Source organism: Vicugna pacos, chromosome 15 (genome assembly GCF_048564905.1).
Source record: "Vicugna pacos chromosome 15, VicPac4, whole genome shotgun sequence".
NCBI lineage: Eukaryota > Metazoa > Chordata > Mammalia > Artiodactyla > Camelidae > Vicugna > Vicugna pacos.
Window position 1 is genome coordinate 3777878 of NC_133001.1, and position 26453 is coordinate 3804330.

The 26453-nt window shown below is 46.8% G+C and overlaps 1 protein-coding gene across 7 annotated transcripts in view; it reads right to left on the bottom strand.

The window, feature by feature from the left end:
- LOC102542786 (electrogenic sodium bicarbonate cotransporter 4) overlaps positions 1-26453 on the bottom strand; it is a 100117-nt gene that overhangs the window by 51791 nt on the left and 21873 nt on the right. For all 7 annotated transcript variants that reach the window (XR_012058880.1, XM_072937482.1, XM_072937483.1 and 4 more), the window contains 2 exons: positions 22620-22790; positions 14597-14726 (listed from right to left, as the gene is read on the bottom strand). Coding sequence is in view for 6 of the 7 variants with exons in the window: in XM_072937482.1 (XP_072793583.1) it covers positions 14597-14726; positions 22620-22790 (301 nt within the window). In the remaining variant the exon portion in view is untranslated. The remainder of the gene's footprint in view (positions 1-14596; positions 14727-22619; positions 22791-26453) is intronic.

Sequence of the window (26453 nt, forward strand, 5' to 3'; positions counted from 1 at the left end):
TACAAGGCAGTCCCAGCCTCAGACCCCTGCTACTAGCATCCCGTGAGAACTTGATTTATTAAATTCCAGGAAACTCGGCAACTTCACCAGGGCTACCTCTTCTGTCTTCCTTGCAATTGTCTTGGGAATCCAGGTATTGACACAGGATGCCCAAGACAAGGCGCTTAATTTTGTGCTTTTAATGGCTACAACTAGACATTAAGCTCCCTGTCACCCTGAGTAGAACATGGAAACGTGCAGGACCCAAGATCTGCAGTCATGGTTTTCAGCTTCAGTGTCTATTAGAATTGCCCGGGGAGATTTTTAAAAATACTGATGCCTGGATGGTCACCCCACCAGGAGGGTGGCCTGGCCAAGGAACTCCCAGGTTATTTGTGCCCTGAGACTTGATGAGCCTCTGCTCTATAGCCACAGAGAACCGTGTGGCTCAGGGATAGTCGGGCCTGTCTGGGGTCCCAGTGCAGGCAAACAGCTCTGTGCACATGGGTCCCATTCTTTTTATAAAAGAGAGGACATGGCCTCTTTCCCTTAGGATGGCTCCGAGAACACCAGCTGAAAGGGTGGGGGAATTCCTGGAGCCTCCTTCCTAGCGTGGCCATTCCATGCGTTCATTTCTCTGATTGTATGACTACGGTACGTACTTACACCAGCATCTCTCCAACTTTCATGTGCCTACAGGTCACCTGGGGAGCTTGTTAAAGTGCAGATTCTGATTCAGCAGGTCTGGGACAGGGCAAGATTCTGCATCCCTAACAAGCCCCCAGGCATGCTGTCGCTGCAGGTCTGAAGGTCGCCAGGATTGTGTTTCCACACTCACTATAGAATGCCCTGTTTTCTGTTTGTTTTCTAGGTCTGACCCTTTTTTCTCCATCGCCCGGCAAGAGTGCCACTTCCCTGCATAGGCTCTCCCGCTTACCCTCCTAGAACAAACACCTAGGATCAGGCTCCCAAACTTAAGCAGGCATCAGTGTCACCCAGAAGGCTTGTGAAAATACAGATTACTGGGTCCTACCCCAGCGTTTCTGATTCCATGGGTCTGGGGTGGAAGGGAGGGAGTGCCAAGAATTTGGATACTTTTACCAAGTTCCCAGGTGATGCCAATGCTGCCCAGCCAGGGGCCACACTCTAAGAACCACTATCCTCGGACGATGACTCTTAAACTTGGCTGCACACAAAAATACCTCAGATAATTTTAAAATCTTGATGAGCCTAAGGTCATGCCCTAGACCAACTTACATCAGAATGTCTGGGTGGGATCCAGGTAACTCTGCTACAGACTGCTCCGGGTAAAGTTCCTGACTTCTGGGGCTCAGGGTCTAAAATAACAGTTAATTGTAGTCAATTGTGTTTTCCAAATGTTTTGGTAAATACCTGCTTCCCCAAATAGACATCGAGCTTCTTGAGGACAGAAGGCACTGTTTCCTCTCTGGTGTCCCCTGATGGTCCCCTGCCCAGAGTAGCTCTCGTTAAATGCTTGCTCCATCCTGCTTGAGGGCAGTGAGGCCTTTCTGATTACTTGGGGTGAAGTCTGGCTGCGAGGAAATGACTGGGAAAAAGAGAGCTCAACAACTGTGGGGTTTAAGTGTGTTTTAAAATACTCAGAACGATCTAAGCAATGATCATCAGAGTCTAGTAACATCACAAACACACACGCGGAGATCAGCCGGGCAGGAGCTGCCTTCTGATGGAAGCAGACACCATCATCTATGAATTAGTCTTGTGAAAAAGTCAGACAGGAATCAAGCAAGCCTGGACCCAGCTATCACCTCCCAGGGAAGACAGGAGCAGAGGAACGTGTTACACAGCACCACAGGGATGCAATTAACACAATTCAGAATGTGGAAAACCATACAGGACAAATGATGCAATTTCTCTAGCAATAGCTGCAATTGCAAGGGAAAGATAAAGGAGGAGGAACCTCTAGATTAAAAATGATGTAATAGATATATCTCCCAAATGCAATGTGTGAACCAATTATATTAAAAAATATGAGATGATCTGGGATATATGGATACTGCCTGGATAATTAGAGGAAAATAAAGAATTATTTTATCTCAGGCATGGTGACACAATCATTCACATCATCTTTATGTCAGTCTTCTTCATATTTTAAGCTTTCTTTGTGTAATTCCTTCTCAATAAACTATTCCAACCATAGAAGGTAAGCTTTCATTTGAAGCAGAAGGCTACAATGGCTAAAAGCAAACAAAATATTGCTTGTAAAAATTTCAGGAAATGCAGCAATAAGACGCTGTAAATAGATTAATTCCTCAAGTCATCTTCAATTGGCCACTATCTCTACATTGAGAATTAATGTGGTTGTTTAAACAATATAATGATGGATAAATTTTACTAATTTTTGCAAAATTACTATCTGAATGTTTCATGTTGTGTACATTTCCATGAAGTCAGGACTCAATGCTTTAGGGTGGCAAATAAATTCAAACCATTGCTCAAGAAAATAAATTGAGACCCACATATTCAAATCAAGTAAAAAATAATAATAATAAAAATTAAAAAACAAAAAATATGAGATGATCTGGGAAATATGGATACTGCCTGGATAATTAGAGGAAAATAAAGAATTATGATCATTTTTTTCAGATGTGACAATAATACTGTGCTTGTATTAGAAAGAAAAAGGCCTTCACCCAAAAGAATTGAAAACAGTGTCTTAAAGATATTTTTGTACATCCATGTTTGCAGGAGTATTACTCATAGTAACTAAAATGTGGAAGCACCCAGCTGTCTACCAGTGGATGAATGGATGAACAAAATGTGGTACATATGTACAGAGGAATATTACTGAGCCTTAAAAAGAAAGGGAATTCTGATATAGCTAACAACATGGAGGAACCTGGAGGACACTATGCAAAGTGAAACAAGCCAGTTATGAAAAGACAAATACTATATGATTCCACTTATATGAGGCATTTAGAGTAGTTAAAATTATACAGACAGAAAGTAGAATGTTGGTTTCCAGGGGCTTATCTTTTAGAATCACCTACTGACATATTTATAGATGGAGTCACATGGTGTCTGGGTTTGTGTCAGCCTAATCCAGTGTGTGTGTCTGGAGCAGTGTGTTGAAAATGATGCACAACTTTGGCTATGAGTTAGCTGGTAACCACTGAAGCTGGGTGATGGGTATGTTGTGGGGAGGTCATTCTACTATGTAATGAGGTGGGAAGCCCCATAAAAAGACCAGCAAGACCCCTAAGCAGGGCCGCTGCTCTCTTCTTAGCACCGTACTGTTCCCTGGCCCAGAGAGGCTCTATCTGACTTTTTGCCTCTAAAGTGGCTAACTTACACCTAGAATGCTATTGGTTCCCTGAGCTCACTTCTGATTGGTTATTACTCTCACTCCCGATTGGTCCATTTGTAGTACTTCATTTGCATGGAGCTCACTCCTGATTGGTCTATTTCTACAAAGCTTGTTCCTGGTTGGTCAACTTCTGTTGTACTTTATTTGCATATGATGTTGCAAAGTGTAAAACTGGCAGCCTATAAAAGGCCTGTGTAAACCTACACACAGGGTCCAGAGCTTGGAGTGTTAACTCTTTTGGGCCTGCTGGCGTAATAAACCTGAGTTTTCCAACTCTCTAAGTGCTGTTTAGTTTCTCGCCTGGATCCAGGTGGTTGTCACAACTGAGCTGTAACACTGAGCTGTGACACATTTTTCCGCAACAGTATCACTTTGAATTTTCCGTAATAAAACGTTTAACCACTTTTCAGAATGTATAAAGGAATGAGCTCTTTAAAAAGCCTCTGACCAAAGCCAGGCTTAAAAACTCCTGGAAGCCTGATAAGATGGTTAATGTGTAATCCCAAGCAACTCATTGCAAAGTGACCTTTATATCACAGATGGCTTCGAAAGTGGGGAATTAGAGTTGGAGAAGCAGGTCAAATGGAAAGAAAAACTCTGGGCTGGAAAAGGACTCTCAGAGATTTTGTCCAGGCCAGGGGCAGGCGCCAGAGGCCCACTCCCGGCTGGGATGGAGCTGAATGGGACCTCAAAGAGTCACATGTCACAGAAAGCAGTTCTCAGTCACGCAAAGGGGCTCTAGAACTGAGGCCTTCTCTGTAACTAGTAACTTGGTCACTGATACGATTAGAGGAAGTTGCTTTTCAGTTAATACCAAGAGTGGTAGAAAGCACCATGGGGCAAGTTACTAGGCGCCGCCAAACCACAGGATGTTGGAGAGGGTGGGTGTCCTTTAAGGATCTAGAAAAGGCTGAAGACAGAGACTTGAACTCTAGTTCCACCCTCAGATGGAAACAAGTTATAACTCCCACTGATGCTGCCCTGGCCAGCATATGTACCAGTGGCTCTCAGCCTTAGCTACAGTAGGGTCATCTGGGGACTTTTAACAATTTCAGCATCCAGGCTGACCCCAGACTAATGACATCAGAACCTCAGCTGTAATTCAAAAAGACACCTGCACCCCAATGTTCAGCACTATTTACAATAGCCAAGCCATGGAAACAACCCGGACGTTCATCTACAGATGACTGGATAAAGAAGAAGTGGTATACACATACAATGGAATACTACTCAGCCATAAAAAAGAATAAAAGAATGCCATTTGCAGCAACATGGATAGACCTGGAGATTGTCATTCTAAGTGAAGTTTTTAAGTCAGAAAGAGAAAGAAAACTACCATACACTATCACTTAGCTGTGGAATCTAAAAAAAGAAAGGACACAAATGGACTTACGTACAAAACGGAAACAGACTCACAGACATAGAGAACAAACTTATGGTTACCAGTGGGTAAAGAGGGTGGGGAGGGATAAATTGGGAATTCAAAATCTGTGCCTCTTGGAGAGTGATGGAAATGTTAGCTATCTCAATTGTGGTGCTGGTCTCACTGGTGTATACATCTATCAAAACTCATCAAATTGTTCACCTGAAATATGTGTAGTTTACTACACAGGAATCATGCCACAATAAAGGTGTTAAATTTTTTTTAATTAAAAAATACTTTTTAAAAGGAAGACATAGGTCTTTGAGAAGCCAAAGCAATGAGCAGACCATTATATGTGGTTAGATAACACTAAAGTCTGGAATACACACACACACACACACACACACACACACACACACACACACACACACACACACACACACACAGCAATTAGACCCAAGGTCCTTTCTTTCTGTACTTATTCTGCATGTCATTATCATTAAATTATGTCCTGGCTGATTTGTTTCCAAAAGTTCCCCTTAGGACACCCTGATTTTAAAGCTTTTTAAAAATGTAATCTCCTATAGAATGCAACCTTTAACGTTAAAGTTGTGTTGCCTCTAAACAGTTGCTTTAAGACTTATAATTGCATGAATTTGTTTCTTAGATGAACCTTTCCTCATAGAAAAGTTGTAAAGTACACACCCCTCTTGTGGGAATTCTTCATCTGTGTGGCCTTGCTGACTTTTATTCTGTAATGCTTCACTGACTTTTATTCTGTAATGCTCTCATCCCCTCCACATCATCCGTCATCCTAAGACTTGACACCCATGTATTACTTACAAAGCATCAAGACACCATGTTTTTGCTCTCTGCCTGAGGGCTGTTTGTAATAAATTTGGGGACTCTAAAATACTCATTTCTTAGAAGTAACATGAATGTCAGTTTTTCTCCATTATCCAGCAAAGCTATGTAACTTCACATTGAGTCTTACCAGTGCCCCAAATTTTCCAGAAGAAACCAAAGGCCAGTGTTAACTCTTTATAGGCCAATGAAGACTCTTCCTAGAGATGCCTGAGGAGCCATCAGACACTCCCTACGTTCAGTCTTTGACAGAGGCACCAAGAGATGATCTACGGGAGGAAAGCTTTTCGAAAGAGGAGCTCCTAAGCAAATTCTTGCCCAGTCCTACAATTCATTTGGCAAATTCGTCCTACATAATGACAAGCACATGCATTCACATATGTATATGAAATAATGCAAAAAGTTATTTACACAACTGGTGAAGACTACACATACGGTGTGTTTGTTCAAACCAAACTTGATAGTGAATTTGGAAGATCATAATTTGAAAATATGTAAGACTGAGCAGGCAGGCATGGATCAGGAGCCAATAGGCATATGGAGGAGTTTAGAGGGTACAAAGAGGGGCTGACGGCACCAGAAAGGCCCCCCAAGCCTCTTAGGTTATCCAACCCCAGGCTAGACTCTGAAATTTGTCTTTTTATTGTCCCAGAGATGATTAGGTCCGGGGATACTGACTAACACTAACCAAGTTCATAAGGCTGATATATAAACCCAAAGGCCAATTTATTTAATTCACAATATAAAATACAATTTATAACAGTTATAGAGGTTGATTATTCTTGTCTTTTAGTCCTTGCATTCTCTCCTTATAGGCAACCATACAGGAAATGTCAAGTTAACATCAGAAAGTTATAGGATCAAAATGCGGCTCGTTAACAAAGTGATTCAAATGTTTAACAGACTCAGGATAAGAGATCCTCCATCTCTGCAAATGAGATCTGCCTGGGACCAGGACCAGACAGGCGCAGACCTCTGTCTTAGACTGCTCTGGAATGAACCCCACAGCCTTCTGTGGTTGACTAACTCCCTGTGATCGAAAGTCTTTCTTCTGAAATCCTCATAACCATCCACAAAGTAGGTCTGTTACCTCTCTCATTGTGTAGGTAAGGAGACCCTTTGAGGATGAGGAGCTTTCCGTGGTCAAGACGGGTTTTGAGGGCAAGTCTCCCGACATGAGCGCCACGTTCTTACCGCTTCACACGCACTGCCCTGGTTTTTAGTGATCTGTGTGTCTGAGCACACGTCTGCCTTTTACACTAGATCAGGGGTGGAAAAACCACGCTCTGTGGGTTAAAAGCGCACCACAGCCTGTTTTGTATGGCCAGTTAGTTAGTGATCTTAAAATTTTTAAAGGGTTGTGAAAAAGAAGAATAAACAGGAAAAGGAAGAGGTATGGGCAAAGAGCCTAAAATATTTGCTAGCTGGCCCTTCACAGAAAAGTTTGCAGACATCTGCACCAGATGGTAAGCATTTCAAGAACAGATTCATACTTTACTCTTTTTAATTCTCCCACAGGACCTAACACAACATCCCCTAAAAGGTTTTTAGAATGAAAAGAAGAAAGGTGTGGTGGATAAGATAAATGTTCCAAAGCTGTCCTGGATCCACAGGATAGAGCTTCCACTGGAATCAGGGCCTCTGAGGCCTGGGGGAACCTCTCCCTGGGACTTGGTCCAGGTTCTGATTCATATAAAATCACTTTTTACCTCCTGGTATATAGCCAAAGAAAATAAAAACACTGATTAGAAAGGATATATGCCCCTCACCACTATATTCATTGCAGCATTATTTACAATAGCCAAGATATGGAAGCAACCTAAATGTCCATCAACAGATGACTGGATAAAGAGAATGTTTATATATATATATATATATATACACACACACACATACACACAATGGAATATTACTCAGCCACAAAAAGAAATTTTGCCATTTGCAACAACATGGATGGACTTAGAGGGTTTTATGCTAAGTGAAGTAAGTCAGAGAAAGACAAACATTATATGATTTCACTTACATGTGGAACCTAAAAACAAAACAAATGAACAGACATAACAAAACAGCAACAGAATCACAGATACAGAGAACAAATAGGTGGTTGTCAAAGGAGGTGGGGGTGGAAGGAAGAGAGAAATAGGTGAGGGAGGTCAAGAGATGCAAACTTCCAGCTGCAAAATAAATGCGTCACAGCTGTGAAATGCAGAGCGTGGGGAATACAGTCAGAAACTGCATAGTCACTTTGTATGGTGACAACTGGTGACTAGACTTCTCGTGGTGGTCATTGTGGAATGCAGACAAGTACTGAATCGCTGTGGTGTGCAACAGGAACTGACACAGTGCTGTAGGTCCTTCATACTTCAAAACCTGATAGTAAGAAGGATCGGATTTGTGGTTGCCAGAGGCAGGGGGTGTGGGGGCTGGAAATTGGACGAAGGCAGTCAAAAGGGACACACTTTCCGTTATAAGGTATATAAGTACTAGGGATACACGTCAACATGATCAGAGTAAGTAACACTGCTGTGTGTTATATCCGAAAGTTGTTAACAGAGTAAATCCTAAGAGTTCTCATCACAAGAAAAAAAATGTTTTTCCTCTATTTCTTTAATTTTGTATCTATGAGATGATGGATGTTCACTAACCCTATTGTGATAATCATTTCATGACATAGATAAGCCAAATCATTACGCTGAACACCTTAAACCTATACAGTGCTTTATGTCAATTACATCTCAATAAAACTGGAAGAAAAAAACCCCACTTTTTCCAGCTTGTGCAGCATAAGCATCAGGTATCAGTGTCTGACTAGTGGAGAGAGAAGGAAAGATCATGTTAGACATTGGGTGTCACAGCAGCTTGATAATGGCGAATAGCATGATCATTCAGACCCGCAGGTAAGCATCGAGTCAAAGTCAAACAGCCGTAAGATCTTTGATCTGACCGGAAGTCTCCTTGCATGATTCCACTACAGTAAGATGGGACGGCCCAGGCCTGGAGCTGCTTCCCGGCCTCAGGACTGCTTGCAACTCCCCCAAGTCAGCTCTTCTACTCTCCTCTCTCTTCAAACGAGAGACCAGTCTGGAAATCATCAGCCCAGGACTCTCTGAGCCCAGGCTAGGAGCCCCCAAACCTCGCTGTAACTGCCCTGCCCTCTGTTCCTTCAGGCCTGGCGCAGGGGAGAGGGGTGGGCCTTCCTGGCTGGAGGAGCCCCCAAACTGCACTCTCCCTCCCCTCTCTGCTTCTTGCATTTTTAAACCACGGTCTTTAGTCTGGCCCCTTTCTCTCAGCGTTCAGTATGCTCAGACAAAAATCAAAAGCCTCCCTTGACCCAGGTTCGCCTTGACAGACTCCTACCTTCACAGGCAAGCGCCTGAGAACTGTCCAAAGGAACCCACCTTTGTCCTCCTGATGCTCGTCTCCACCGTCTGTCCCTGTCCCTCCCCCAAGACTGCTGCGTCCCTCCATCCTGTGGGTACTCTTCAGTTCTTCCCCCACTTCTTGGCCACTCTCCCCATCTTGAATGTCTCCTGCCTCTGGCTTCCTGGACACACAACTCTTCTCGACCCCCTCCTACCTCTCTGGCTGCTCCTCAGTCTCCATCGTGGGTCCCGCTTCCTCTGCTCATCCTGCGAACGGGCAGTTGGTGCTCCTGGGGGCTCTGTCCTGGGCGCTCCCCTCACTTCACAGAGCTTGGGGGCAACCTTATCCTTGTCTAATGGCTCTCCACTCAGCTCCAGACCTCTATGTCTACATAGTGACCGGCTGGACACCCCCACTTGGAGTTTCCTCAAACATAAAATGTTCAAAGTGGAACTCATCATCAACCTCCCCCCCAAAATAGAACAAAATGAAATATCCAAAACAACAGAACCTTACTACTCCTCTTGTGTTTCCTAAATGGATTCCATGAGGTATCCACTTGCTCAAGCTGGGAAATGGGGCATCTCCCTGGCTATCCTTCCCCACATGCCCTCTGTCATTAAGTCCTGTCAATCCCACCCGGTAAGATGTGTCTCAAATCCAGGACCAGTGGTTGCCAGGGGTCAGGGAGGAAACAGGGGTGAACAGGCAGAGCACAGAGAGTTTTTAGGGCAGTGAAACTATTCTGTATGGTACTATGATGGTGGATACGTGTCATTACACAATTGTCCAAACCCACAGAAAGCACACCACCAAATGTGAACCCTAGTAAACTATGGACTTTGGGTGACAATGATGTCAGTGTAGGCTCATCAATAGTGATAAAAGTACCACACTGGTGGAGGATGCAGATAATTGGAGAGGCTGTGCATGTGTAAGGGCACATGGGAACTCCATCCCTTCTGCTCAGTTTTGCTGTGAATCTAAAACTGCTCTAAATAATAAAGAATATTTAAAAGGAAAAAAAATATATATGTACATGTTTGAAAAAAAAAAAGCTGTCTCAAATCTACCCCTTCTCCCTATTTCCACTGTCAACATCTTGGCTCAAAATCTCATCACCTTTCACCTGGACCAGCCTCCTAACTGGCCCAGTCTTGTCTCCTTTTGTACATTCTTCACATTGAAAGCTGAGTGATCTCTCCCAAGCAGATAGTCCTGTCCATCTCTCACCCCAAACCCCTCAGTGGTCTCCAAAGCTCTCAGCATCAAGTTCAAACTCCACAACATGGTCTGTGTAGGACCTGCAAAGATCAGCCACTCCCTCTGTGGTCCAGCTACAGGGAACTTCCGCCCCTTCCTCTATGTCTCTGTTTCTCCTGCTCTAGGGGCCCCTTCCCCCTTACATACCCTCTCCTGCCTAACTTTGAGCCATTCTCCAGGTGTCTGTGTGAACCCCTCTTCTTCCTGGATGCCTTCCGTGAGCCCTCCTGTCTGGGATAGGTCCCTCTATGCTGTGCTTTTTCAGCATCTCCATCAACAAATGTCTGGTTATCACCTCTGTGCCCCATTAGACTGAGACCCAAGTGAGCAGGGATGGCTTTTTGGTATGTTTTTGGTATCTCTAAGCACCTGGCTCTGGGCTTACAGACAGTAAACACTTAGTAAAGAGTAGCTGCATGAATGAATGAGGTTTGTAGACTTCTCTGCTAAGAATTCTCAGCTCTCTATTCTGCTTTCTACATAGAAAGGGCAGCTCTGGCCCCACAAGGGTGATCCCAGGTGAGTGGTGAGAACAGAGGGCTAGGATGCCTTCTTCCCCAGGCTAAGAGGGGAAATGGTGGTGGGTGAGCACTCTGCAGGACTGTAAACAGGAGCGGTTTCGGGGCTGAGATGGGGTTCCGGCTGTCTCCTCCATCCCGCACAGAGCGAGAAAGCATCCCTGCCTATGTGCAGAGAACCGTTCAGGGCTCTTGAAAATGTGCTGATCTGGTCTGACCCGACTAAGCTGACCTATTTCTCCTGCCTCTCTTTCTGCCCTTTCCTGGTCATTGCAGGGATATCTTTAGGACATATGTGTCTCATAGGAAAAAAACATTCCAGCAAGTTCATGCTTTTGGTCTGCTGTGAGTTGAGATCGGAGGCAGCCTGGATTTGGAGTTTGCTTTCAGAGCCCATGGAAGGCTCTAAGCTTTGGTTATTTTCGAGTGATCCCAAAGGGCCCTCCACACTTGGCAGAGTTCCAGCTCAGATCAGTCTCCTTCCCTTCCTCCCCTGCAGCCAGGCACCTTCAAGGTTGACAGAAGGTGGAATTCTGGGTAAATTGGTTGCCGGTAGTGAGGGGGTCCGCCCCACTCCACTGGACCCAGCCCTCCCTTCAGGCAAGGTCAGTATCAGCAAACAGCCAGCTGCATTCCCCTCCCGGGAATGCTAAAGAGACAGACTTAATAAAAATCTATCTTATTAACAGCCTGACCTACCAGCATTGATCACATCAGAATGACGCCCGCACACACAGTCCCCAGCGTGCACACAGGGGCAAGGCTCAGTGGAGCTCAAAAGGCCATTTAAATCCGTCCAGGGGTGATTCCTTTTCCAAGGGCCTGAAACATCCCCCAAACTAATAACCCCTAGAAAAGCACCGCCGGGGAAAATTCCTTGCGGATTTGAGATTTTCACTCTGTTAATCTCCTAACTCAATAAAGCAAACACTCCTGCAACAAATGAAATACTTGTGTTCAAGGGTCCCCTCCCCCATCCCCTTGGATGCGGGTGTAGACCTGCACCCCTCTTAGGGCCCGAGTGTCTGTGAGGGGTTGTTCCCTTCCTCCCATCATTTTCTCCTGTTATGCCAAGAAGGCCCAGACCCACTTGGCTTCGATGATTCTTGGGTTCTGGAAACTTCTGAGACCTCTAGCTTCTCAGCATAGATCACACAGCCTGTCAGCTGAGGGAAATTCTTCCCATTCTTTGGTGGGAGTGACAGGCCCCACACAGGCCCCAAGCACCTCTCCTGTTGCAGTTTGCCTGAAGGAGCCCCCAGCATAGCTGTCCGGGCCAAGGCGGGCTTGTTGGCCCACAGTCAGACCCTTGAGGTCAGAGGCTCACTGCTCAGACCTCAAAAGTGAGCTGCAAAATCGCAGGGTGAGCTGGAGGGAAGGTCAAAGGAGGCTGGGGTGGAGAAAGGAGCTGAGAGACGAGGCCTGAGCGGCTCTCCTCCACCGCTTCCGGCCCGGCGCTGGCCCTCACGCTCCTCCTTTCTCAGCTCTGCCTGGAATTGGGTTCGGCCACTTAACCTCTTCCAGTCACCGCTTTCCATCACTGTTGGTTTGGGGTCCACTTGAGTTACAGTGGGACCCTTCCAGGGTAACCCCAGGCCCTTTTGTGTCTTACGGGGAGACTCATTTCAGAAACACCGTGATCTACAGCATCTCACCTTCATTGCAGGGTCTACAGAGCCCAGGGCTCTGGGGAGCCGTGCTCAGAGATTAGAAGCTGGGTGTGTTGTCTCTGGGGACAGTCGTGTCTCTAAGGCCATGAGGTGCCAGTGAGAGGCCCTCATGGAGCGTCTGGTCCTGGTAACCACGCCAGGGGGCTCTGAAGGCAGAGCTCGCCCAGGTGGGGAGACGGCGCCATCTCCCTGCTGGGCCTTGGCGAGGACCTTCTCAACGTCCCTTCTCTCTGCATGCCACCTTGGACAGGAAGGGCACTTGCCCGAGGGAGCCACGAGCCCCGCAGAGGCATTAAGCCACAGCAGCCCAGACTGGGCCCTGGTCATCTGAGATGTCCTCCCCTCCCTTACCAGCCCTGGGTAGATGTCCTGGGCTCTGTGGCTGTCCCCAGTTATGTCTCACACCAGTAGACTTGCTTCCAGACTTATGTCCTCAAGTGGAAATCAACGGAGTCCCTGGAAGATGGAGGAAGGGGGCGGAAGTGGCTGAGAAAATGGGTGGGAACAGGGCAAAGTGCGTAGGCCCTCTGACTGGAGGGTCAGGCAGGCCTGGGCTGGAGTCCACACTCGGCTGCCTGCACGGTCTGACCCTTGCAAGCTATCTGCCGCTCTAAACCTCACTGTCCTCCTCTGTGAAGGAGGGATAATAATAATTCCTGTCTCCTGAGGGTCAATGAGCAGCTTGAATGAGATGGAGCTGTGAACTGTTGGTTTAGCACGGAGGAAGGGCTCACTGCCCTCGCTTCCAGACAGGGATTGGGGCCCAGCCAGGAGGCTGGGAGTCCATTCTTTCTTGCAGGCCTGCAGGGATTTGCTAGTCACCCAATGGCCTCTTTTTAAGGGAGAGATTGGAGGGCGGAAGCTTGGGGATACCTGCTCCTTCTCGCTCTATAGAGTAAATACGGAGGTGAGTGAGGTTGGTGGGTGAGGAAGGAGCCCAGGCCATAAGGGGGCAGCTCCAGGTTCTGGGAGTCATGGTGGCCCCCGTCCTGGGCACAGCTGGCACTTGGTCCCCATGTGTTCTCAGCTGGGGCAATGTTAGCCCCGAGGAGGCAAGCACTGGTTCTTAGCAGAGCAAAAAATGTTTACGGTATTACAGTGGTTTGTGGCACGCCAAAGCTCAACCCTACCTGACAAAATCTAATTCTTTAGTATTTCATTGCTTTCATTAGAAATAAATTAAATTCTAATTTAACAAGGTTAATTTAAATTAAAATTTTCCAGGGGGTTGGGGTAGGGCGAATACAAAAACAGGTTGAGAAACACTGGTATGCCCAGTCTTCCAGGCTCTCTCAACTTCCGTCCCAGGGCCTTTCCTCCTCCCCCAGCCCCTCCCGCTGCCTCCTACTGTCTTCTCCCTTCTCCTTGGCTCCTTGGCTTTGGCCCTGCTGATGGCCTTGATCAGTCTGGAGGCCGCTCTGTCCCAGTCTCTGGCACTGGGTACGGCCAGCATCACTCCTTACCCTGATTCCCCCTTGGCTCCCGTGACTTCCCTGTGTGGGTTCCCTCCAGGCTTCAGGCTCTTGCCTCCCCTTCTACTGCCCCTAAATACACAGCTCTCTCTGCTACCCAACCCCCCACATGCATGCCTTCAGAGCTCCCCTCTGCTTGTCCTGCCCCAAACTCTGCCAAGTCCCTTTTCTTTTTTTTCAAAAAAAATTTTTTGTTTTGTTTATTTTTGTTTGTGGGGAGAGAATTAGGTATTTATTTATTTTAATGGAGGTACTGGGGATTGAACCCAGGACCTTGTGCATGCTAAGCGTGTGCTCTACAACTCAGCTGTACCCTCCCCACCACCGCTTTTCTTCAGTGGCCCACTGGACCACCCCATCTGGAGTTCTCCCGGCACACGGTCTCCTTCCTCCAGGAAGCCCGCCCTGTCTACCCCAGCCCGCTTGGTGCCTTCCCTTCTACAGCATTTAGTTTGAGCCATTTGACATGAAAGAATATATGCCCTTGTGTTATTCTCTCATGGTTTCAGGGATGTCTGTGTACCGTCCCACTTGGATTTTAATTTCTTCGAGGATAAGACAAAGTCCTAAGTTTCTGTTTGCTCCTTAGTGTCCGATCCAGTTCCAGACACCAAGAAAGGCAGGTAGGAGGGTCTCTGGGGGCCAGGAAGTGCGCTGGCGGAACTCAAGGTACCAGATGCCGCTGGTCAGTTGAGCGTGGGCCCATGTAGACTGCAGTGGGAAGCCCCCTCTCCCTCCCTCCTGGGGTTCTGCCTCACCTGGCTGACTCCTTCCACTCCATCTGGTCTCCATCATGCTGCAGTGTGTCCATTTCTGTGAAGAGGGTGGGGTTGGGAGCCTCATCTTCCTCCCCCAGGATGTCCTGGAGCTGCTCAGCAGCTGGAGACCCTGCAGAGAGAGGGCGGCAGGCCCCGCTGAGTGCCCCGTGGCCAGCGCAGGGCTGCGAGGCCGGCTGAAATGCAGCAGAAGCCAGGTGCAAGGGGAAAGTATTTCCTAATTCAGTAAAACTAAGTCCAGCTTCTGGCCCAAGCTAGACTCAAGCCTCTGTGGTTGGATGTGGGTGAGAAAGTCTTTGAGATAAAAAAGATGAAAGGATTTGGTTGGCATTCAGACTCCAGGGTCTTGTAGTTGACCGTGAGGAAGGATGGAAAGTGGCCCAAGCCAGGCCAGCATCAAGGACAGGGAAGAGAACAGGGAAGCGAAGTGAGAAAAACTCTGACCAACTTCAGCACAACAAACCCGGAGGGATCCCCTTCCCTACTGGCCTCAAACCAGTCACCTCCCAACATTGGCCTTGAGGGGCAACCGGCCGTGTGAGAGGGTGTGCTTGCCCCCTGGTGTCACGGGGCCTCCGCCTTCAGGGGCGAGGGCACAGCCTGTTCCTGAGCTCCCCATCTGCTGTCCAGCTGCCCAGGGGACATCACCTCCTGGAGGCCCCTCAGGCCCCTCAAAAGTCAGCATTCCGACACAGAACACACACCCTTCCCCAAACATGCCCCTCCACCCTCCCACCCTTCCTTCCTCTTTCTTCTCTCCTTCCTTTTCTCCTTCTTTCCTTCTTTCTCTCACTCAATATTTAATGAGTGCCTACTATGTGCCAGGCATTGTTCTAAATAATGAACGATGTTTTATTTGGAAAACAAAGCAGTGGAGAAGGCCCAGCAGAGACAGACAATAAACAAGTAAGCAAATCCATAAACAATCATGTCAGGAATTGATAAGTGTTCTGGGAAAAAATTCAATAAACAGATCACAGAGCTATATTCGATGGCATGGTCAAAAAAGGCCTCTCTGAGGAGGGTGTCTTTGAATTGCGACTTGACAAACGAGAATAAGCCACTTCTGCATATCTGGAATAAAAGTGCTCCGAGTTTTCTGAAGACCGAGGTGGGGATGTGCTGTCAGTGTGTCTAGAGCGTGTGAGCAAGAGAGAGACCTATCGCCCAACATCGAACGCCTTGGTGGCCCACCGTCCGCCCAGCTGCACAGGCTAGGTGCCCTGGCGTCACCCTCACCCCACCTCTACCTCTCCCCTCCACTCCCACATGAAAAGTTTTTGAGAATACTCTTCTTCCTTATCAATCCTCGCTGACCCCCAGTTTATCATCCCCTTCAGCCCGCACTTTTTTCTCCATGGATCCCAGTGGTCAATAATTCAATCACTCTGTCATCACGCTCTCCACTCTTACTCCTTGATTTCCTGATAAAACCAGGCAGCCAGTGCCCAAACAGGAACTCACTGGCCCAGTCTCTGCCCCTGCAGGTGTGTCCTGGGGTAGAGGGAGAGGCAGTGTGGTACAGTGGATGGGGGATGCAGGGTACACAGTGAGCTTAATCCAGCCAGACAAGGGTGCGAATACAGAGCTGCTATTTACTGATGAATAAACTCAATCCGAGTGAACAGGACTGTTGGGGGAAATAAATCAGACAAGGAGAATAACACATGTGACACAGGGCCTGGGATGTAATGGGTGCTAATCCCCCTGCCACCACCCTGAGCGCCCGGGCTCATGACTCGTTCTGCAGAAAACCACCCAGCTGTGCAAATGGGGGTGCCTGCCTCACAGGTCTCCAAAGGCAGCCACTCCCGCTCATCCTTGTCAGCACCCTTTCCCAGGTCCCTCGATGCCATCCCCAACCTTTGCTCCTCTCTTCAAGCCTCAGTTTTTGGTTTGTTTTTGAGGGGTTTTTTGATATATATTTTTTATTGAAGTCTAGTCAGTTTACAATGGTGTGTCAATTTCTGGCGTACAGCACAATGCTTCAGTCAGACATACACATACATATAGTCGTTTTCATATTCTGTTTCACCATAGGTTACTACAAGATACTGAATGTAGTTCCCTGTGCTGTACAGTAGAAACTTGTTGTTTATCTATTTTATAGACAGTAGTTAGTATCTGCAAATCTCAAACTCCCAAATTTATCCCTTCCCATCCCCTTCCCTCCTGTTTTCTATGTCTGTGAGTCTGATTCTGTTTTGTAAATAAGTTCATTTGTCTTTTTTTTTTTTAGATGCCACATATGAGTGATATTGTATGGTATTTTTCTTTCTCTCTCTGGCTGACTTCACTTAGGACAATAATCTCCAGGTCCATCCAGGTCGCATGGCCAGCTCCAAGGAGTCATGGTGCTCTCTGGGCAGCACCAGCACCTGTTGTACATGTGAGTTAGAAATAATTTTACTAGCAGAAAATACTATCAATTTATCTGTATATGGCTCAGTGGACTGCATTTATTTAAATGGACTTTATTTCTGAGTTTTTCTACTACCTTAAACATACATCCTTTGATTGACTTATTGATTGCAGACACTTGCTAACAAACATCAAAAGTTTAAGGACATTTTATAGAAGAAAATTTAACAACTGAACACATAACCTTCTTTCTTTAAATTGGGAGAAGACTAGGACTGCTTGATTCTGAGAAGGCACATCAGTTCCCCATGGGATCAGAGTTCAAGAACTACCCTTTTAAAATGTAGCTTTGGTCATGCTACTCTCCAGGAGAAGAACATTCAGTAGCTCTCTGTTACCTAAAGCCTAGGGTCTATGACATGGCTGCAAGCATTCCTTGTGATCTGGCCCTAAATTGCCTTGGTAGGTTCTATCGTGTCCCTCACCAGGCACCCTTGGACTCCAGCCACCCTGGACCCCGGACACTCTGACCCCAGCCACCCCTGACCCCACGCGCCCTGGGCCCCGGCCGCATCAGACCCCACGCAGTTCTCCGAAGAGGAGGGCACATCACTCCTTGGACCTTTGCGCCTACCACTCCCTAAATCTGGTATCCCCTTCCCCTTCCAAGGCCAGACCAGACCAAATAAGTGGAACAGTCGTGAAATGGTGAGACAGGGCAAAGAGCAGGATGCTTGAACCAGCCCTGCCTGGGGCATTACCTGCTCCCTGGAATAGCCGAGCGCTGGGGTCTCCGGCTGTGGGCGCTGCCTCTGGCCCCAGCCTGTTCCTGCTGCCGCCGCCCTGGCTGCTGCCTCCACACGTCCTCTTCCCCACCAGCAGGGCACAACAGACTCACTTTTGTTTCCAGTTAAGCAGCAGGGGAGGGGTGGGGAGAGGAGGAGAGAGAGAGGAGGGGGTGGCGAGGGAGGAGAGAGACAGAGAGAGAGAGAGAAGGAATGCGTGAAAGACTGGGGAGGTGGAGAGAGAGGGTTATATGTGAGAGAAAAGAGATGCAGTGTGAAAGGAAAAATGTGTTGAGATTGAATTAAAGATATTGTGAGTTTAAAAGAACTGTGTGAGAGAGAGTTCTCAGGTGCACTGGATGGACAGTCTCAGTGGCTGGGCAGAAGCCACTCCCCCCACAAAAGGCAGCCAGAACCAGGGGTGCGGGGAGCAGGGGTGTGCTGGGGGACGGGGAGCCCTGAGGACAGGCAGAACTGGCCCCCTGCCTCCCCCATGAGCCCTCCCCACCACACCCCGGGGCTCTCCCGCCCCTTTATAAAGACAGAAGCGGGCTCTGCCTTGAGACCCCCGGGGGGCCTCCTGAGGGGCCTGGCTGGGTGGGCTCTCTCTGGGTGGGGGTGGGGCTGTGGGAGGAGGGGTGCTGGAGGGTCTCACGTTTCACTGCAAGCACCTCAGTCAATAATCTCCCAGGGAGCTGGTTTCTCTCCTTCCCCAACTTGAAGCCCAAATTCCTGATCCCTTCTCTCTTAGTCTGTGTCTAAGACAAAATGCCAAATAGCATCACTCAGTGGGTGTTTTCTCAGAGCCCACGGACTGCAGGAACTGGTCACTTCAGGGTGTGTGGTGAGCCCCCGAGAGAATTATTTCTCTCAGCTGAGGAACTCCTAATCTCCTGGGTTCGGTTCAACAAGTGCTTACTGAGTACTTAGAATGTGCCAAGGTTGACTTGAGGTCATGAGTGGCTGCGGCTCCAAGGAGCTGTGAACCCTGAGTTTGCTAAGTCTGAGAGCTGGGAGGGGGCTTAGCCGGGGCTGAGTCCAAACCCTTCATTTCATGGGTGAGAAAACTGAGACCCAGTTTACAGCACCGAAGCCCCAGCAGGCCCCAGGTTAGGGCAGCTCAGAGGAGAGCGGTCTGCTGACGCCCTGCGCCCTGCACGGCCCTGGCGCTCCCTTACCGCGTCTCCACACCGGAGGCTCGGCTCAAGGGTGCCCACTTGAAGGCTGAGAACACAGCAGAAGAGGGTCAGGGATGTGTGCTTAGGTGCTGGGCCCCAAGCCAACCCCACCACCGAGGAGTTCCTGCTTTGGACGGGCTCCTTAGCAGGCAGGGCAGGGAGGAGATGGCCCTTCTGAGGGTCCCACGCTCTACAGTTGGCCGCGGCCCATTTTCTCCTGAGCGCCACTGGGCAGGCCCTGCACACTACACACAGTCCGGGGCTGTGGGTGACCTCGAAACCCCGGAGTAGCACCCAAAGAGACATCACCAAGGACACCAGAGGATGCTTGCTATCCGCTCTTTAAGAGCCCAGACCAGGGTTCAGCTCTGGACTCTGCTAATTACTAGTGGGGTCCTGGCAAGGCATTAAGCAATCTGAGCCTTGGTTTCCTCACCCGCAAAGAGGGAATAATCACAGCACCTAACTGGACTGCGGTGGTCAGTAAGGAGGTAACACATGGGGTGTGGCTGGCACGGTGCTTGGCCTCTGCCCATCAGGAAACATCGCTATGATTGCTGTTGCCCACAGATTTGACACCTTCCTCCCTAATAATGGCCCCTTTAAACATGCCAAACACTCAACCCTCTTCAGTTTCTAAACACCCACGCTACTCCCGCGCTGCCCCCTCATCCCACCCACAGAACCTAGAACTGGGTGCCGGGTTCCTGCATCAGGGGCTCAGTGGTCAGTAATGCACTCCACCCCCACAGTAGGTCACAAGTTGACCCATCAAGGAGCAAGGCCAGAGATAACGGCCTCCCTGGCCGACAGCCACATGGCCCTGGGCCAGCTGTAGGGACGGGCTCAGCCAACAGGTGCTAGGAGAAACACACATGGGCAGAAGGAAGCTTCAGGAAACTTCACTGAGGGAAGCAAACAGAACTGTGCTCTTACTAGCAGTGGAGTTATTCGGGGGGTGGGAGGAGACCTGTACAGTCATTACAAAAATCACCTAGTGAATTGTGAACCTGCAAGTCTTCAACTCTTAGTAAAGATCCAGGAGGAGTCTGGGACCATCAGCGTGAGGATTTGGGGCTGGGGTCCTCAGCCCTGGGTCCTTTCAGAGGCTCCCTCTCTCTTAGGCTCCGCACAGATGGCTAGACAGCCAGCCCAGTGAGGTCGGGGTCTGTCTGGCTCACATCACACTGCTGGCCCCCAGCACACGGCTCACACAGCGTGGGACGCAATACATACCTGCCGGTGAATCAATTTTCCTGCTTAGCACTCCTGAGTGTATCAGCTGGGATTCGCCTCAGCAAGAAAAAAGCCACCAACAAGGAAACAGAGCTAGGCAGGGGACCAAGGATAGCCAAGGCCTCTGAGCACTGGGGAGCGAGAGACAGAAACGGACTCGTGCTTGTGGTTGTGTGAGGTGGTCTTCAAGAGGGGACTCGAGGGCCCCAAGTCTTAGTTCCACAGACAGTAAAATTTTGCTTTTGTTTTTTCCTAGAAAGTGGTCCATAAACTCCACATGTGTTTTCTGGGAAGGAAGACGAGGGAACTTGAAGAGTTGAAGTGTTTTCTGGGGTTACCTCCTGTCGCCAGTAGCTTTGGGGTTGTCTGCCCGGCCCAGGCAGCCCTGAGCCAAATGATGCCTCCCCGGTGTCGGAGTCTGCGGAGTGCCTGACGGGTTAAGAAGCGCCTGGCCACAGTTAAGTGGACCAGGAACAGTCAGCTGGACTCCGGACCCAAGCCTGGGAAGTTTGAATTGGGGTTCTGAGATAGCTGGGCCTCTCCTGGTGGGTTCTGAGAGAAAGAACATGTAAACTGGAAGCCGAGGATGCAGAGAGGAAGAAAAGGCTACAGAGGAAGAGGAATAAAGCAGACAGACCTGCAGGGGAAGCAGGGAAAAGGCCATGAGTCCCTGAGAGTCGCTGCGTCCTCCTGCTGAGCCTGGCTGCTGGCTCTTTGGGGACTGTGACAAACTCCTTTGTTCTTCTTTTTTGTTTGGCGGGGGTGGGGGGGTAATTAGGTTTATTTACTTATTTATTTTATGTATTTATTTTAAAAGGAGGTACTGGGATTGAACCCAGGACCTCATGCACGCTAAGCACGCACTCTACCACTTGAGCTATATCCTCCCCCTGACCTTGTTCTTGTAATATCAACTTTCTCTCTCTCCCTCTCTCTTTCTCCCTTCCCTCCAACTCCACCTTGCTAAAGATGGCTCAGTAGGTTTCTGAGACTTGTGATAAAATGACTTTCTTAAACATGAGTCCCCCTTATATAAGACTCTAGGGTATAGAGGTTCTCTTCTGCATATCATTTCCCAAACTGCAAGTGTTAAGAGTTATAAAATGTTAAGGCTAGCTAAACGGCTAGACTTAGAGGAGATGGTCTTTGTGTTTAGTTCAAGACATCGTGTGTCTTTAATGGCACAAAAATGGGCTGTGAGCCAAAGTTGGGGCAGAGGGGAATTAATGTGACTGGAAAGCGAGGGGCCTGGGAAGGGGCAGTGGGGTGAGGTGGGAATTGCCAGAAATATGGTAGGAGGCTGAAACTGCAGAGAAAAGTGGCCAATGGGAAATTTCCAGGGACCAGAGGATTTTTAAGAAAGGAGATCTCTGGTACCTCACTTTAAAAATCATGTTATCTCTGCAAGGTAAAACTGCTCATGGTTCTGAACTGCAAGAGAAACTGCTATTCACGTCTATGTGGCACGTGGCCCATGTGGGGGAGACCACAGAAGGACTGGACTCCATGCCTGAGCTGGCCTGGAGGTGAAGGTGGAGAACACGTATAGAAGGTGAAACACAGCGGGATGGTGAGCCCAGCAGGCAGGGCTTGGAGCCTGAGTGACACCAAGATAAGAAGCCTCTGGACATTCACAGAGATTTAGGCAGAAGCGAGGACACCAATGCTCAAGGAATAAGGTAAATCCAGCTAATACATAGGTTATAATAACTTCATATTTATTAGAACTTTCATTGGTTCACTTGCAAACTTGAGCTCTCAATCCTAATTTTCCCTTAAGTTCTTAAGGTCACTAACTCAGAATTCTCTCCTAATATGGTTTTTTGTTTGTGTTTTTGTTTGTGTGAATGCTGTATGTGTAGATAACTCAAGGAAATCCAGGTTTTAAGATGTTATGCACCCCAATGTGCATAGCAGCACTATATACAGTAGCCAAGACATGGAAACAACCTAAATGTCCATCAACAGATAACTGGATACAGCAGTTGTGGTATATTTATACAATGGAATACTACTCAGCCATAAAAAGAATAAAGCAATGCCACACAATGGAATACTACTCAGCCATAAAAAGAATAAAATAATGCCATTTGCAGCAACATGGATGGACCTGGAGATTGTCATTCTAAGTGAAGTTAGGCAGAAAGGGAAAGAAAAAATACCATATGGTATCACTCATATGTGGAATCTAAAAAAAGAAAAAGACACTAATGAACTCATCCACAAAACAGAAACAGACTTGCAGACATAGTAAACAATCTTACGGGTACCAGGGAGAAAGGGGGTGGGAAGGGATACATTTGGGAGACTGAGATTTGCAAATATTAACTACTATATATAGGAATAGCTAAAAAAACAAATTTCTTTTGTATAGGACAGGGAACTATATTCAATATCTTATAATAATAATCTTTAATGAAAAAATATGAAAACAAGAGAACTCACGCGTCCTGCTGACATGGTCCACACTGCTGCTGGCACCTGCCAGTCCCTGCTGTGGCTTATCTGGCCTCAGGCCCCAGCGGACCTTTTGCAGGCCTGAAAGATGCTCCTTCTGGTCTCTCTTCCTCTGAGGGTAACTGGGGACTGAAAGCCCAATGTGGATGGAACGGCAGTCTGTGGGTGCAGGATAAAAGAGAGGATAGGGCGGGTTACAGAAAACTGCCATTTCTCCTTAATGTCCTCCAGTTACAAAGAGCTGAGGTCACAGAAGCAAATCAGAAGACATGGGCCTCCTGGACAGGGCCACTGTCCCAAGGCTTGGGTTTGACAGAATTCCAATTCTGAACCAACTCAGCAGCTACTGGAAGGGAGACCCTGGGGGCTATGGTTAGAATTCTGTCAGAATGAGCAGAACTCCCATCTCCCCATTCTTGCTTATCCAGAGCAGCAATGACCACATATGATTTTTGACACATGGTCCAGGAGAGAGAGGCCTCATTGGGTCACCGATTGAGTCTAAAACGCCAAGCGCCCTCCTTGATTGTTATGGGCAAGCCATATGCATTTCCACCGAGGGCCATTTTCACTAACAGCCAAGGTCTATGTGAGCTACTTATCCGTAAAGTGAGTTACTGAGGGTTTCTCCAAGCTGGTTTTGTAAACTAGAATTTCCAAGAGCTAGGGCTACCAAGAAGCTTCATTCAGAATTCCACTAAGAAGCCTGACTGCTGTGTAAGCACCAAGCCCGTGCGCAGAGAGGCAGCTAGGATTCCCTCGGCTCTCAGGAAGGACATTCTGCTACCAGTTTCTTATCAGTGTTGACTTGAGTTGATCAACAATTTTAAAAATAATTAATAGATTTTTTTAGTACAATTTGAGATTTACAGAATAATTGAGCAGAGAGTAAATCAAGTTCCATGCACCTACCCCCACCATACCCCCACCTCCATAGTTTCCCCTATCATTTAAAAAAACTGGGATATGATTGACATATAACACTGTATCACTTAAGGTGTACAGCACAATGACTTTATACATGTATAGACTGCAAAGTGATTACCACAATACGTTTAATTAACATCCATCACCACACACCATTACAGGCCATTTATTTGTGTGAGATGAGAACTTTTAAGAGTTAGTCTTTTAGCAACTTTCAAATATAGGACACAGTATTGCTAACTATAGTCACCATGCTGTGCATTGCAAACCCACGACCTATTTATCTTATAACTGGGAGTTTGTGCCTTTCGACCACCTTCACCCAATTGCCCACCTCCCACACTCTGCCTCTGGTAATCACCAATCTGTTCTCTGTTTCTGTGAGTTTGGATTTTTAGATTCCACATATAAGTGAGATCCTACAGTATTTGTCTTTTTCTGTTTTATTTCACTTATCATGATGCTCTCATGGTCCATTCATGTCGCAAAGGACAAGATTCCCTTCTTTTATATGGCTGAATAACATTCATATGTGTATCACAATTTCTTTATCTATTCATCCCCTGATGGAAACTTAGGTTGTTTCCAGGTCTTGACTACTATAAATTATGCTGCAATGAACATGAGAGTGCAGATAGCTTTTCAAGACAGTGATTTCATTTCCTTTGGATGGTAATTTTATTTTTAATTTTTTGGGAATCGTCATGCTGTTTTCCACAGTGTCTGCACCAATTTGCAGTCCCACCAACAATGCACCACGATTTCCTTTTCTCCACATCCTTGCCAGCATTGGTTAGCCCTTGTCTGTTTGACGATGGCCATTCTGACAGGTGTGGGGTGATGCCTCACTGTGGTTTGGATGGGCATTTCCTTGATGATCCATGCTGCTGAGAACCTGTTCCTGTACCTGTTGGCCGTTTGTATGTTTTCTCTGAAAAATTTCTACTGAGTTCTTCCTAACATTTTAAAATTTTCTTGTCTGGGTTTCTTTTTTATTTCGATTTCTGTTTTGTTTTTTGTTTGTTTTGCTATTGAGCTGTGTGAGTCTTTTATATATTTTGGATATTAAACCCTTATCCGATAGGAGATTTGCAAGTGTTTTCTCCCGTTCTGTAGACTGCCTGTTTGTTGACATCTGCCTTTTTGTTTTGTTGAGAGTTTCCTTTGCTGTGCAGAAGCTTTTTTAGCTTAATGTAGTGAAACTTGTTTGTTTGGGTTTTTTTCTTATTTTGTTGCCTTTGCTTTCGGTGTCAAATTCAAAAAATCATTGCCAAGACTGATGTCAAGTTTTCTTATGTTTTCTTCTAAGAGTTTTACACTTTCAGGGCCTACATTTAAGCCCTTAATCCATTTTGAGTTGATTTTTCTGTATGGTGTAAGCTAGGGGTTTGGTTTCATTCCTTCATATGTGGCTGTCCCAGCAACATTTTCTCAGCAACATTTATTGAAGAGAATAGCCTTTCCTCATTATATATCCTTGGCTCCTCTGTTGTAAATTAATTTACCATATGTGTGTGGGTTTATTTCTGGACTTTCTGTTCTGTTCCATTGATCTATATGTCTGTTTTTATATCAATACCATACTGTTTGGAATTCTATAACTTTGTAATATAGCTTGACATCGCAAAGTGTGATCCTCAACCTTTGTTCTTTTTCAGGATTGCTTTGGTTGTTTGGGTTTCATATGAATTTCTGGATTGTTTTTTGTATTTCTGTGAAAAATGCACTGGAATTTTGATTGGGATTGCATTGAATTGGTAGATTGCTTTGGGTAGGATAGACATTTTAACAGTATTAATTCTTCCACTCCATGAGCACAGAATATCTTTCCATGTACCTGTGTTGTCTTCGATTACTTCCATCAGTGTCTCACAGTTTTCAGTGTACAGATCTTTGATCTCCTTGGTTAAATTTAATCCTAGATATTTTATTCTTTTTGATGCAATTGTATGGAATTGTTTTCTTAATTCCTCTTCATGACAGTTGTTAGTGTATAGAAACGTGACTGATTATTGTGTATTGATTTTGTATCCTGCAATTTTAATGATTTTTTCTTTTAGTTCTCACAATTTTTTGGTGGAGTTTTTAGGGTTTTCTACTTATAACATTATGTCATCTGCAAATAGAGATCGTTTTACTTCTTCCTTTTCAATTTTAAAACTTCTTCATGCCTTTTGTTTCTTTCTCTTGCGTAATTGCTCTGGCTAGGACTTCCAGTACTATTTTGAATAAAAGTGGCAAGAGAGGGCATCCTTCTCTTGCTCCTGATCTTAGAGGAAAAGCTTTCAGCGTTTCACCACTGAGTATGATGGTAGCTGTGGGCTTGTCATATGTGAGGTACATCCCCTCTACACCCAGTCTGCTGGGTGTTTCTTATTGTGAATGGATGTTGAATTTTGTCAGATGCTCTTCCTGCATCTATTGAATGATCATACTTTTATTGTTCATTCCGTTAATGTGGTGCATCACATTGATTGATTTGTGATGACAATTTTCCCTGGGGCTGGTCAACAACTATTGATTATTATGACTATTTTTAAAGCCCAAGAACAGCAACTAAAATCTGAAAGGCTGTGGCAGACTGGGAAATGAGACTTTGCGTTCTTACATTAAGATCTACATTAACTTTGGTTTTCTCCCCCCACTGGAGGAGAGCTGCCTCCTGACTCAAACTCCTGAAATTCAGATGCTAGATGCCGGGGCATCACTGACCACATACCACACTGGAACGATGTGAACCTGAACCTCGGAGAAGCACGTGTAAGCCTTTCAGAGACACGTTGAGTGTCCACTGTGGTGAGTAGATTCTGTAAGAGTCCATTCTGACTAGTGCATTCCTCATCCCATTGCTTCCTCTTCTGAGTGTAACGAGGAATGTGAGGTCGACATCCTTGT